Source organism: Platalea leucorodia (assembly GCF_965183815.1).
Source record: "Platalea leucorodia genome assembly, chromosome: 1".
Classification (NCBI taxonomy): Eukaryota; Metazoa; Chordata; class Aves; order Pelecaniformes; family Threskiornithidae; genus Platalea; species Platalea leucorodia.
The window spans coordinates 46806649-46820516 of record NC_138823.1 but is presented as its reverse complement, the minus strand read 5'-3'; the positions used below and the strand labels follow the sequence as shown (position 1 = coordinate 46820516).

General features: G+C 44.3%; 1 protein-coding gene across 5 annotated transcripts in view; it reads left to right on the top strand.

The window, feature by feature from the left end:
* The window catches only part of MAPRE2 (microtubule associated protein RP/EB family member 2), a 103092-nt gene that overhangs the window by 33290 nt on the left and 55934 nt on the right, over positions 1-13868 (top strand). Inside the window, exon 1 of one of the 5 annotated variants that reach the window (XM_082308058.1) lies at positions 9735-9936. The exons of 3 other annotated variants lie outside the window; for them this stretch is intronic. In XM_082308058.1, the coding sequence (XP_082164184.1) occupies positions 9818-9936 (119 nt within the window). In that variant the 5' untranslated portion in view covers positions 9735-9817. Of the gene's footprint in view, positions 1-9734; positions 9937-13868 lie in introns of those variants that run through there. One more of the 5 variants, XM_082308061.1, reaches the window with a different exon arrangement.

The window sequence follows — 13868 nt, the reverse complement described above, 5'->3', positions numbered from 1 at the left end:
TAGAGTAGGTACATGAGCTTTATATTGCATTTCATCTATTCCCTACATTTAAATAAAAGAAAATAAAGTCACCGTAGTATTTCAGCTGGTATCACATTTGATCCACAAATTTATGGCAGCAGTTGCGGTACTATTAATTTAATTACTAGGTGTGATTTTAAGAAGTCATTAATATGACTTTATAAGGAAAATTTACTGTTGTACATTGCTTGCAGATGTTCTTGCTTCTTCATTTCTCTTCCCCCAAGCCCCCGGTATCTGTGTGTGTTGCTGTTAGCAGAGGTACCTTCCACTAAAGCAAGCCAGCAGTACCTTTCTCCCAGCTACCTTTGCCTCTTAACAACCAGGCAAGGACATTTTTTTTGCTAATTTGAAATTTTGGGATTTCAGACAGTGCTTGGTAAGCTTTCGGTAGGGTGCCAGTATCTATATAAAGCACTTGCAGCGCTAGGTTAATAAAGGGCTCAAAGCGTTTATAGAAACTTGGTCTAATATGTCAAGTTCTGAAAGTCCTCTCAGGGAATACCTGTCAGAGATAAGTTTCCTGACACAGTTTGCAAATATTTTTTTTAATTCTTTATTTTATTCAGAGTACTAACATAAGCATAATGTGGTTAAAGCTGTCTGTGAAAATTATTTTTCCTCTTCATTTGAAGGCTATTTTATTAATAAAGGCTTTGGATAAACACTAAGATGATAATGAACATTGACTTGCCATTGGGAAAAGTCTGCTTTCCATCAATAAACGAGGAAGCTAAAACTTTATGATTAGTAATGGTATTGTGTAAAGTAGTGATGAAATTGTACTTAGAACAGTCTCTTGCTCTCAAATGCTGTAGCATTTGCAAATAGTAACCATTACTTACAAGCCTGTTACAGATCTAAATACTTAACAGCAAGTTAAAAAGCATGTGTGTAAGGAATTACCAGAAAGCAAAAAAGAGTGCCTCAGATGCTTGCATTTGCCCTGTAATGAGCATGAAATAACTAAGAGAAAGTCTGTTTGAATGGTAAGACGGATTTCTGTTAAGAAATTGCGTGTAAAACATATATTTGTTCTAGCCCAAAGAGGAAGCACTCCTTGACCTCTCTGTGACCTACTGATGGCAAGCAAATCCTTGCAACCTAGTTTTTCAGAGGGGTTTCAGCTATTTAGTATGTTAATGGCGGCAATGTGTCACAGGAGGTGTGCGAGCCTGGCTGTTATGTGGCCCTTAAATACAGGTGTCACTTCTTGGGATGGCTGTGTGTGAATGTGCATGCACCTTAGTAGGCAAGTGCTGTAGCCCATTCCTCTCAGCCTGGATGAAATGAGGCGTCCTTAGCTAATGACAGTATCTTAGCTGGACAATAGGTACGCCGGGGACTTTGTCTGAGGGAAGGAAACCGATTTGACCCAGGTTCTCTGCAGGTGGCTGATGAAGGAAAGTGGAAATTGCCCAAGGCTACAAAGGCCTGACAAAGGAAGGGTGGGAAAGAATGGGAGAAAGAACAATGGGGAAACCTCAGGTGTGGAAGAAATCCTGAGATAAGAGAGGAGCTCATCTGGTTGTAGCAATGGAGAAAAGGGATAGGATTTATGTAGCTGCAGAGCTGGAAGTACTGCATGGATCAGGAAGCAAACCCTGGAGGGAAGGATGGGGACGTGCCGTAGTGGTGCTGAGGGTGAAGCAGAGGAAGCTTGCCCAGACTTGTGACAGTAAGTGTTGTGAGGAAGCTGGTCATAACAGTGGGGCCTGTTTCTGTACTGGTAAAATGCGAAAAGCTGACAGAAATTAGTTTTCGTAAAATGCTATGAGCATCCCAGATAAAAAGTAGTTACCAAGAGAAGGGGCAGGTGGCATACAAACAAACAAGTACGCTACTTTCTGTGTACCTTCTTGGCATTCGCTAATTTGACAGGCATGTGAGACACATTTGCTCTGTAAGAGAAAGATTTGTAGTATGCTATAAGGATGTGAGGAAACTATTTGTAGAGTATTTTGCAGCGAGGCACCGGATTCATGGGCCAGAGTTTGCAATCGCGGAAACACTCACACACCACTGAATGACTTGGCAGTGTGATTTTGATCCCGGTCAGGCATGAATACGCTCTGTATTTCTTTTACTTTAGCTAGAGTATGTAATAATGTTTATCTTGGCTTTTTGCTGTGTGTGGGAGGACAGACATTTAATTAACAGTTTCCTGGGACAAAGTAACCCCTTCAAATCTTGGTTTGTAATGATCCAGCCCTTTTTGTCAGCTGGTTGAAGCATTTTTGATTCAGTAATAGGTACCCAAAATCTCAATTGACCATCTTCTGGAACCATTACTTTCTTGTGCCAGCCTTCTCCCTTCCTCTTTAGCAGTGGTGAGTGTCTTGGACAGTTTGGAAAATGTTGACAAATGTAATGTTCCTTGTGATGGGTTATAAAGCCTGTGCAAGCTTCACGTGTTCGATATCTCTAATGGTGATATTGGACAAGGTGCAACACTGAATGCTGAAGAGATCTTAGCCAATAATCATTCCAAAGCATTTAAACTTCCCCTTATGTTATATGCAGGTTTTGGATAGTCATGTGAGGCATTAAATTACTTGGATAACAAGTGCAAATCAAATGGCTATCAACTTCACAACTCTTGTTGTACAATACTAACAGAGAATCATTGATCCCAAGAGCCGCTTTTAACTATTCTTGGATTCTTAGCATGTAATATCAATGCCAAGTCAAGTTTTCAGCGGAGTAATGTAACAAGTAATGTTGAAAGTCATCATCTGCCAATATGGTATCGCTTTAGTGTGGGATACAACCATATCAGATTTTCGTGTTAGAAACCTTGTCTAATGGTGTTGCAAAGCTTCTCATTTGTCCTCCCCCAGCCCCAATGTTGCTTTTATGAAATATATCATTAGACTGAAATGCCTTCAGAGTATATTGCTGATATTTTCAGTGTAGAATGTAAGGAATATCAGAGGTAGATTGCCCACTCCTGCATGTTTTTTCACTTGTCTGCATTTTTTCCAGATACCTCTCTTTACGCCCAAGAAGGCCAAAAATTCCTCAACAGCTGAAAATATATAAAGAAATGTTAGATTTTAGTTCTCTCACATTTCCAAACCCTTCCAGGCTCTTACCATTTAAGACTTGTTTCGTTTAGGATATGGATGTCTAAAGCTCTGACTTTTTCCAATGGTAACAGTCATAAGCTGTACTGTATGGAAACTTGAAAATCCCAAATCCTTCTTCTCTAGAACACGAATCATACTTTCATTTAATTAAGGTTTTGTCATTCCCTGAAAAAGTCTAGGAATCCAGACTACCTGAACATTTTGAATATTTTTGGTTTGGCCCTTCATAGTCTTTACATCTGAACTCTGACAAAACAAGCCTAGAAAAGTAAATAACACCTTGCTGTAAATGGAAGTGGCGATGGTAAATCTAGAACAGCTCCAGCCAAATAATTCCATGTAAATGCATGTGAGTGAGCCATGAGTCAGCCTCCTGCCTCAATTCCTTTCAATCAGTATTAAAGGCAGAGTGAGAGAGCGGAGTTGTTACTTCAAGCACTTATTGATGGCAGCCTCCATTTACAGGTTTTCAGATGAAAGCAGCTGCCCAAGGTGTGCCTGAGACTCTGCTGTAGGCCAGTGAACACTGAACGCAAATGTAACAGACGCTAAAGAATTAAAAATTTTGGTTTGGTCTGGAGTTAATGGAAGTAAAAATTTCTTCTCTTTGGAACATCCTTCACTGAATGTTTCCTGCTCTCACTGGAGCTTTCTGTAATGTAGGAAGGATTGGATAAAAATGTTTTGGATATTTGGTGTTAACTTCTGTTTTAAGTACGGAATCCTTTGATGTGTACTGGAGAGTGCTTCTTTCTAAATAGGATTTTTTTTTTCTTTAAAAAAGCTGGATTTAGCTGAACCCTGAAAGGGCTGGATTTAATAAATGTCCACTAAACCTATTTATTAATTTTAATCTAACCATTAATACTAAAAGTATATAATCTTAAAATATCTTTTCTGTTCAAGGGTTTCTGAAACCCTGTTTCTGTGAACAAAAAAAAAAACCTGCTGGTTTTGTAGACAGTATTTGAATCTTGAAATAATCCTCTGATTTCTATTTGATTTCTATGGGAACTATAAAAGGTAGCTGATGCCTTTTTGAAGAAAAATACCCATAGGATGTGGGTCTTTAAGACCTCTGTCTTTAGTGAGGAATTTGTATGCTGATGGTCAGATTGGATTTGCAGCTTATTAGGCTAAATTTTCAAGAATGCTTAGCTGACAAAGACCCCGAGTTTTATTTTACTCTTCCTCACAGGCACAGAACACTTCTTAAAATATTAAATGTGACCTCTGAAATATAAATATGTCCATATATTTAAAAATAGACTTGAATTACCTCATAGGGATGTGGTCCATGCACATTGTGTAATTGGGACAGCCCTCTCTTTCTTTCTCTTTATCTGTCTCTCTCCAGGGAAGGCAAATAATCAAGACTTTGCTTAAAGGGGCAACACTATAATCCCCAAGGGTGGGAAGCTCATTCTTTATCTACAGGATGTCTGGAGTGATAAGTAGCTGTTTTATTAAAACTCATGCAGTGTTTCTTTGTCCTGATAAAATTATCATTTGCTGTTTGGTATGGTGATTTCAAATGCAACGTGCCCTGAAATTTAAGGCATAGAATGAAGTAACGGGATGGAGCTGGGAGAGTTTATTCAGTACTGTGTAAACAAAGAAAGTCTATAAAGTTATAGTTTTGAATTTTCACTTGAAGTGATTTTACGCCACAGTGGGAGCTTTCCTTTGGGCTGATCGGTGAGGTTGACAGTATGTCAGTGAAACGGGAAATGTGAGTTCTTCTGCATAACCCAGGTCAGCTTGAAACTTATCATATGCCACATCGTATCTGATATACATTCACCGTGTTAGTAACATTGCTGTTGCTAATTCCTTTATGGACGTTTCTGTGTAATACATTATCATAACAGGTTAGAACTGTGCACTAATTTAGGCTGGCGCAAGCCAGTGCTCTTTAATAGACCTGCAGTTGCAGATACCTCATTTGTACTTCCCATAGATAACATGCAAATCTGGATCTCCTAAGTCTTCTGTTCTTAATTGGCTAAATGAAACTTTTATTCATGTTGTGTACTATCAGAAATTAGGCTGATTCTGATGCAGCCTAATTAAGTATGCTCATGGTTATATCCATCTAACTTACACCTACTCATGCTGGGAATAAAGTATGTCCATGTACCTTAATGAATTGGGGCTTCCTTGAACAAGCAAGATGTGCCCAAGACTTGACGGAGTAACTTTTTTTAGCTCTTCCCAAACTTTCTTCCTGATTTGCTTTATTATTTTCAAATCTAAACACTGACAGCCGACTCCTTCAGGCAGAGCCTGTTTCTGCACACGTTTCTGATAAACACATGCATTTGAGTGCTAGAAATAACTTTGATTTTCCTCTACAGTGTGTAAATTGGTTGCTTTGCAGAATTCTGTTAATCTTCATCCTGGTGAAGGAAGACTATGAGAATAGTTAAATTAGAAAAGTAGACTACATTGATCAGGACTGACTGTTTGTTTGCCTGAAATCCGGTTTTCTCATTCTCTTTCCCAGTGGAAAAACTGCACTTGTGACAGGAGTGTTCATGAAACTTCTCTGAAAAGCAAAGTACATGGGCCAAAATAATTATACTTGCATGGTGTTTGCTCCAGTTTGAAGTTGTAGCTGAGGTGTATTCTGAGAGCAGCGCAAGGAATATCACACTGATTCCTTTATGAACTTGGACACGAACAGAGATGTCGGAGATGAGGGATGCTCGTTGGCCACTCTAGGGTTAAATGCATTTTTCTTGTGTTCACCCCCCATCCCCGCCCTGCCCCCTGAAGTTATCCAAGCAGTGGGGAATTTCTGCAATCATTAATTGTATTTATACTTTGGCTATGTCACATACAAAGTTCCCTAAAACTGTGTTTGTTTTTTTTTAATCTTCTGACAAATATATCAGCAGAAGCCTATAGTGTGGCCATCACCTCTGTTTTCAGAGGCTGTGCATTGGTCACTTCTTATCAGCATTAAAATACTCATAATTTATTTCTACATTAGCTGCCTAGTATAAAATTCTGGCTCGAGCATGCCTGAGGTCTTTCTGACACTGCATTTTGAGCGTTCAAGGGATTTCACACTCAAGCGTTATAAATTATACTGCATGGCCTTTTTACTGCAGTAAGTGAGGCCTAGAGCAAGTAAGGAGAGAGGAACTGAAAATGAAAGCTCTGAGGAGGAAGGAACAACTAGATTTTGGAGAATGATGTTTAGGCTTGTTGCAGTGCTCACTAGTATTCGCTCTACCCGGTTCACTGCAGCAGAAATCAAAGTACTGGAATGCATGTGCTGGGGTAGGGTGGTGCCTTTTTCGTCTTCAGCACACCTGGGACTTGCTGTATTCTCCAGGGGAAGGATGGGATCACCTTGTAGCCAAAGTTGGGTGGGAAATGGGGAACAGCAGGCTAATGTGGCACGGGAGCAGATTGCCCTGAGAGGATATGACGTCTCCATCCTTGGAGATTTTCAAGGTTTGGCTAGGCTATGATCATGTCACCAAATATGACCTGATCTCGTGTCGGTGATTATCCTCCTCTAAGTGAGAGATTGGACTAGGTGACCTCCATAGGTCCCTTCCAGCCATTGCTTCTGTGGTTCTCAGTGCTTGAAGATCTATTACATCAGGTTTTGTAATTCGATGCTTTGGCACTAATTGCTTTCCTGGCTCTTTGCTTTGCTTAGTCTGCATATCACTTGTGAGTACTAGATTTCAGTACTTTCAACATACCATAGGTGGGTTTTATTATCAATGCCATGCTGCTGACCTTTTATTCTTCAAGCTGCTTTTCTGTTTGTATGCCTACTGCATGTAAAATCTGTAAAGGCAGCACAGATGCACAGGCACCTAATAATAGCAACAGGTTCCTCTTCCTTGTTCTGTGTCACTGGATCCACGTCAGAGGCCTCTTTGCTCAGAACGATGCAAGTGGGAAGAAGACGCTGGTGGCTTCCTGGACGTAAAGATAAGAGTTATGTTTGTGGGCCACGCAGTGCTCAGAAACAGAGATGCAAGTGGAGGGAGCACCATGCATATGGAATCCATATTGCGCCCTGTGCCCCCCAGGCTGTGCTAGATCAACCCAAGGAGCATGCGCTTTCTGAAAACCAGTGCCAAGCTGCTTTTGCCGAGGCCTGGCTCAGCCTCTATAAAGGTAAGGTACTGTGTGGAGGCAGGCTGTGTTTTCTGACCTTGAACCCTACCACAGAGGCAAGAAGGGGTCTGAAGCGAGGCTGCCATGCTGTCCTCACCTGCACTTCTCTCCTGTAGCTTTGCCAGTACATGTTTTAAACAGTTTTGGAGACTTCAATAAAGAAGCTTCTGTTCTTTGCCACTGGTGAAGAAATAAAAATATTTTTACAAGTTAGGGTAGCAGAGTGTTTTACTGCTGGCTGCCTAGCAGAGCAGGTAGGGTTATGTCTGGCAGCCAAAGACCTGCTATAGATTATTTTTATATTCTGTCACCATGTAGCATTTCTGGCTTCTCCACGCTCTTGAGTGTTACTAAGACACTTACTGGCCTTTTTAGCAGAATGTATTTTGTTGCTTGTTTTGCAAAAGGCTCAAAGGCAACTTTCTCCAGTGGGTTTACTGTTGCCGGATGAATGGAACATTTTTCAGTAAAGTATGTTAACTGCAAATGTCCTTAGGTTGGTTACTGAAAGCAAAATTTGAGTATATTTGAAAACCTGGCAGAAAGAATAAATAAAACCTCCTGTCTTGGTGTTCAGAGGACCGTGGCAAATTGGCAGACTAATCTGAGCTTTGTCAGAGATTGCTCTCTCTGTGTGTTAATGTATACATCTGATTTTAAATCCAAGTAGTTTCTCAGTGATCCAAGTGCTGCACAGTTGGTGTTTAGTTATTGATTGTATTCACCTTACAAGCTCTCTGTCAATCCAGAGTCTATATCATGAGCATAATCATGTAAACTAAGCTTTCAGCAAAGTGTCATTTCAGTCTGAAAGGTTAATAAAGATTAGCTAAAATTTTGTAAAATCACTTCATGCAGAAAAAAAAAAAATATCAGAGGTATAAACCCAATCAAACTCCAGAATTTTTCAGTTTTATTAAAATATCAGCATGTGCCTCTGAGAACATATTAGAAATACTCATAGTGCTTCTATTTGACCTGCTACCTTAAAACCCATCTTAAGAGAGAGCTACATTTGGGGGCACTTTTTTTAAGATGTTGGTAGATCTGCCCAAATATTTTTTGCTCTTTTGCATCTAAGAGCCTTGAGGTCATACAGAGCTGTTTAGAGACTGTGCCCATAGTCATGCTTGCTGGTTTCTGTTTAGAGGAAACAATTTGTAAACAGTTGGATAATTTGTTTTTCTAATGTGGTAAATGTGTGAGTCTTGATCCACTGTGGGGACATGAGGGTAGGTTTTACCGCGGTGAAGTTCAGATCTGCTTCTGAGGATGACCAGCATTGCTCTGTGGTTAGCGTCAAACTTTGAAGCACGTTGTGATTTAGGCAAGGGGAGAGATGCAGAAATCATACACATATACAGAGGGAAAGGGACCGGCTGGGGGGGAAAGAAACCCTTTTCAGTGAAGGGGAGGAAGAGATGAGGGGTCGCGTGGTGGTGGTGCTGGCAGTGCCAGCAGTTCGGTGCTACTGCCTTGGCAGGTTTTTCTTCCCTTCTTGCTTCTGACCCAATCCAGATTTTTAGAGGACGTGCCATCGGATGGTTTCTCTGTGCAGGAGAAAGCTGGGGGTGCGCGGTGCATCTTGGCAGGTGTTTTGCCGTGCCCTCCCGTGAAGCTGTAAGCGGGGACATAGAGCTTGGTGGCTTGGACACCCTGGCGCTTGGGGGTGGAAATCCAGGCGGAGCAGCGGGCACAGGGACAGGGGAAAAAAGAGCATCAATGAACTTAGACCTTCTCATGCTTTTTTTATGATTAGCAGTCCATGATTTCGGACATCCTGGTATTGTCATTCCGTTTAACGCTTATGCGCGTTTTTGTTAATAAAGCGCCCACCGTGTTAACGACGCGACCGGTCCGTGTGAGCTGCGGCCGCCGGGGCGGGCGGGCGGGGGCCAACTCGGTGCGGGGGCGGTGGCCGCCGGGGCGGGGAAGGAGGGTGCCGAGGGGCGCTGGGCGCCGCTGCCCTGCCTCGGTTCTGCTGCCGCCACCTGGGCGCTGTCCCTGCGCTTCCAGGTCTCGGTTGTTCTCGTAAAACCGGGGCTGCCGTCGTCGGAGGGGGAGGCGGGCAGGGGCACGGCGCGGCTCCCGGAGGGGAGAGGGACGCGCCTCGGTGCGGCGGGAGGACGCCGTGGCTGGCGGGGGGGGAGTGCGCGGGGCTGCCCCTGGCGCTTTGTCTGCCGGCAGCGCGGAGGGCCGCCCCCCCTCCCCGCACGGACGGGGGCGAGCGGCTCTTTGTGTGGGGGGCGCGGGGCGGGGCGGGCCGGGGGCGGCCCACCCCCGCTCCCCTCCCCGGCGCGGCCCTCCCCGGCGCGGCCCACCCGCGCTCCCCTCCCCGGGGCGGCCGCGGCGAGGCGCGGAGGGAGGCGAGGCGAGGCGAGGCGCGGCGCGGAGGAGTCGGCCGGTTGCCATGGCGAGGCGGTCACGTGGGGCGGCGGCGGCGGGGGCGGGGCTGACGTGCGGGGCGGCGCGGTCGGGCGGGCGGGCGGCGAGAGTCGGCTGCTGCCGCCACCTTCCCCAGCACCAGCAGCGCGGGGCTCGGCGGAGCCGCGGCAGCGCCAATGCCCGGACCGACCCAAGCCCTGTCCCCAAATGGCGAGAACAATAACGACATCATCCAGGATAACGGGACCATCATCCCCTTCAGGAAGCACACGGTGCGGGGGGAGCGCTCCTACAGGTACTGCGGCGGTTAGCGGGGCGGCGGCGGCGGCCGGGGCGGGGGGGCGGTTGCATAAGGCGGGCGGGCTGCAGCCTCCCCCCGCCGCCCACCCGGCCCCCACCGGGCCCCGGGCCCCGCCGGAGCGGGCGGACGGGGGCTGCGGCGTGCGGCGGCGCTGGCATTGTCCGGCTGGGAAGCCTTTGGTGAATAGGCGGGATGGCTGCGGGGCTCGCCGCTCCCGGGCGGAAGAAAGGCGGGTTACAAATAATAAAATAATGATAATAAAAAAAAAAAAAAAAAACACAACAAAAGGAAAAAAAGGAAAAGGGGGGGGGGGGAAGAAGGAAAGAAGGACCCCGCGCAGGCAGCCGGCTGCCCCTGGGAAGAGCCGCAGCACCTCGCTGCGGATCTCGGAGGCGGCGCCGTGCGGGAGGCGGCGGCCGGGGATGGCGGGGAGCGGGCAGCCCCTGCCCGGCCGGGAGACCGCACCGGGCTCTGCCCCGGGGGCGGGGGGGCGCCCCCTCCCCCAGCGCACCGGGCCGGGGCTGACAGCCGCCCCCCGGGGCTTTTGGGGGGGTGGGGGGGGCGGCTCCATCCGCCGCCCCCGCCCGCCGCGGCGGTCGGAGCCAGCCCCATCTTGTATCTATCTATCGTTTTTCTTTTTTTTTTTTTTTTTTTTTTTTGGGGGGGGGTGTGGGTACGTCCTTTGTCGCAGTTGTAGGCATTTTTGATGAATCGCTTGGCATGCGCTGCTGGCAGCGCTTCTGCATCAACATCTCTGACAATATGTCCCGGCAGATAAGCTCGTTAAAATTGTTTGCATTGTTTGATAAGGGTCGCGGCGCAGCCCGGAACGCAACTGGTTTTATGTGCTCCTTGGTGCCGACTGGAAGGGTGATAATACGGCCGGTAGCTCCCCTTATGTTAATATACAGTTATTTTAAATGCTGCCTGGATGACAGCAAGCGATGCCTCTGCAGAGAACACGCCCCTTAAAGCTGATTTTCAAACAGCAGGAAATGATGCTGCTTTCAAATATCTGACTGAAGCGGCGAGTTGTATGCTCGATTAGATGACAACAAATGTGGATGACTTGGCTTGTTTGTCTGAAGAAAATCGCGATATTTTTTCTTTTGCTGAGGAGTAACAGAGCTGCTACCGGCATAGCTGACCATTAATAACCTCAGCAGTGAATCTCATTTTTGATCACGCACTGAAGGTTGATCGTGAAATGCATCAGAGATGCAAGAGTGTGGTTTGTTTGAATACCGCAAAATTTAGTCTGCCCCTCTCTCTGAATCTCTTGATACTTTCTGTAATGAAGCCCCGATGGAGACATTTAGCACAAAGTAGCAAAATTGCTTTTGCAAAGACGTATTTCTACTTGCAGAAAGATTGGTGCTTTCACTTCCTATATCCGAATTTCAGCTGAGCAGTACAAGATTCTGGTTTAGAGGAAAGCTATGTTTCCATGATGCACCTAAGCAGAAATATGGACTAGATTTGAAATGAGTTGTCATGCATATATCTTTAGTTATTCTGACATGTGTCATAGGTGCTACTGATGGCTATCTGATTGCTCTCCTTCCAAAGGGTTCTTTGGAAAACCTCTGTTGAATGGGGTTCTCCATTATCCTTTTGCAATATGTTTGTAAGTAATTTTCTGCAGCCATCAAGAAGTCAGTTTTTCTTGCCCTTCTGCCTGTCACATCATACTTTGAACTATGTCTAGAAAAGACATTTTGCGAGGCTGCAGTGTTAAGCACATGATGACAGAAATGATTATATCATTTGCCCCATTTTCCAGAAACTGTGAAGTTATTCTGCATCTGAGTAGTCTTTCATCCAGAGGAGTACTCCTTAGTCTTGTTGAGCTTTGTATCCATTTGTATCCATACCTAGAGCAATAGAAAGGAATGCAGAACCACTAATGCTAACGTTGCATGTTATTTTGGGGCAGTAAATAAAGAACCCAATTAATTTTTTTCCAGAAATAAACCTTTAATGCACAAATAAAAATCTCCTCTGGGGAATCCTATTTAGCTTCTCTTTTGCTTGTTGAAACCTACCCTGATCTACAGAGTCACAGCATCCAAATCCGGTGATTCCTCCTTTCTCCAGTGGGGAGAATGCTTTGTTTTAATCTGTAGCTTTAAGTACTTTGTGAAGTAAATGTCAGCCCTAACAGAAAGAAACCTTAAAGAAAATGTGAAAACTGGTGAAACTTCTCCTTGATACTGGAATATAATGTGCTTTTAACTTCCATAAAAATATTTAATAGCTAGGCTAGTTTGGTCCTTGCTAAGTTTGAGTTGAAGCAGAAGATCACTAAATATAACAGATTAATACCATCAGTAGTATGCCTACTGTCATGCTGGACTGTCGGTGCCATGCTGACTTTGAAGCAGACTTATGGAGCAGCCTGTACAACTTCACCATATGACACATCAAGTTGCTATGCCTTTGATTGTCGGGCTGGTTTGTTCCATCTGCATCTAGAAATATGGAATAAATATGTCATTAAACACAGCCTGAAGCATGACATCAGATCAGCAGTTGTACAGATCTAGAAGTACGTACTTTGCTCGCAATACACTTCTGCATACTGTAGCTTTGCTCTTAAGTTAAACTGCGCCTACCATATATATAGGGGTTCAGTGCTTGCCTTTCACTTCTCTCTCCTGTAATATCAGAAATGTTTTCTCATTTTTACTTTTAACATACTGTGTTTCATAAAAATTAGTGTTTGTTGATCAGAATAAATTTGTGTTTACCAGTTTAGATGTTCTCAGACTAAAAAAACAAACAAACAAAAAAACAAAAAAACAAAACAAACCAAAAAACTTTACTGTTTCAAATTCCAGCTCCTACCAAAGATTTGATATCCAGCTTCCAAAGCAGATTTAAAGAGGTGAAGTTTATACCCTTTTGCAGACAAGGAAGCTGACACGAAAGGAGTTGCCTTGAGTTATCCACCACGTTGAGGACGCAGCAGGGAACTGAACCTATACCACATGAGTCCCAACCATGTGCTCTGTATGCAAAGCCACAAATAGTTTTGCCAAGTCTTCCAAAGGACATATTATATTTTGCAGACTGGGACATACAGGCCCGAGGTGTTAAGTTTCTCATCCAGCTTTACTTAGCTCATAAATGGAAACCAGGCACTTTGGCATAAAATGTAGTCACAGGGAGATGTTACCTTTTGGAGTAAATGGCTGTAATCAATCTGTATTTCTCTAGTAAAATGCTGTTTCAGGTGCTCCGGATCAGGACACTGACTTTAAAATTTGGTTGGAACTGAGGTGTCATTTTGTTGGCCCCAAATAGATTTGGGCTCATTTCTGAGAATGGCATTACATTTAATTATAGCTTTACTTGAATGTTCAAAGACGACTGAAAAAATTCAATGAGAAACCAAATCAACAGCTGTGTGGAGAATTTTTTTAAGCAGGGCATGTCTGCAGTGCTCTTGTGTGGTTGTTCAGCTCATCCTGTTTTTAAAAGCTAGCTGTGCAAAGAGTTTGAATATTTCCAGGTTTGAATGGCATACCTAGCCTATACAACTCCCGTCTAAAAGGGACAAACTGTTGTACCCTCCTTTGCGGGATACCTCGCCTAACTTTTGGCTTATCTGTGTGCTGCTAGAAAAATCGTTTTCTGGTCCTTCATACGCTGGCTATATTTAGTTTTATACCCAGAACTTTCACGAAGGGGCGGGGGGGAGGGAGCTAATTTCCCAATAATTTTTCTTCAAATCACTAAGCTAAAAGAAACTAAAACAAAAAAAAACCCCTTTCCTATCTATGAGTATGTACCTTTCTAATGGTATCTGTTTTAAATATTTGGTTTTCCTAAGTGTCACCTTCCTTTTTAGAAATAATTAAGCTGCCGATGTGCAGCGGTGCAGTGCATAATAACGAAAGCTGGACGGAAGCGGTGATTTCCTC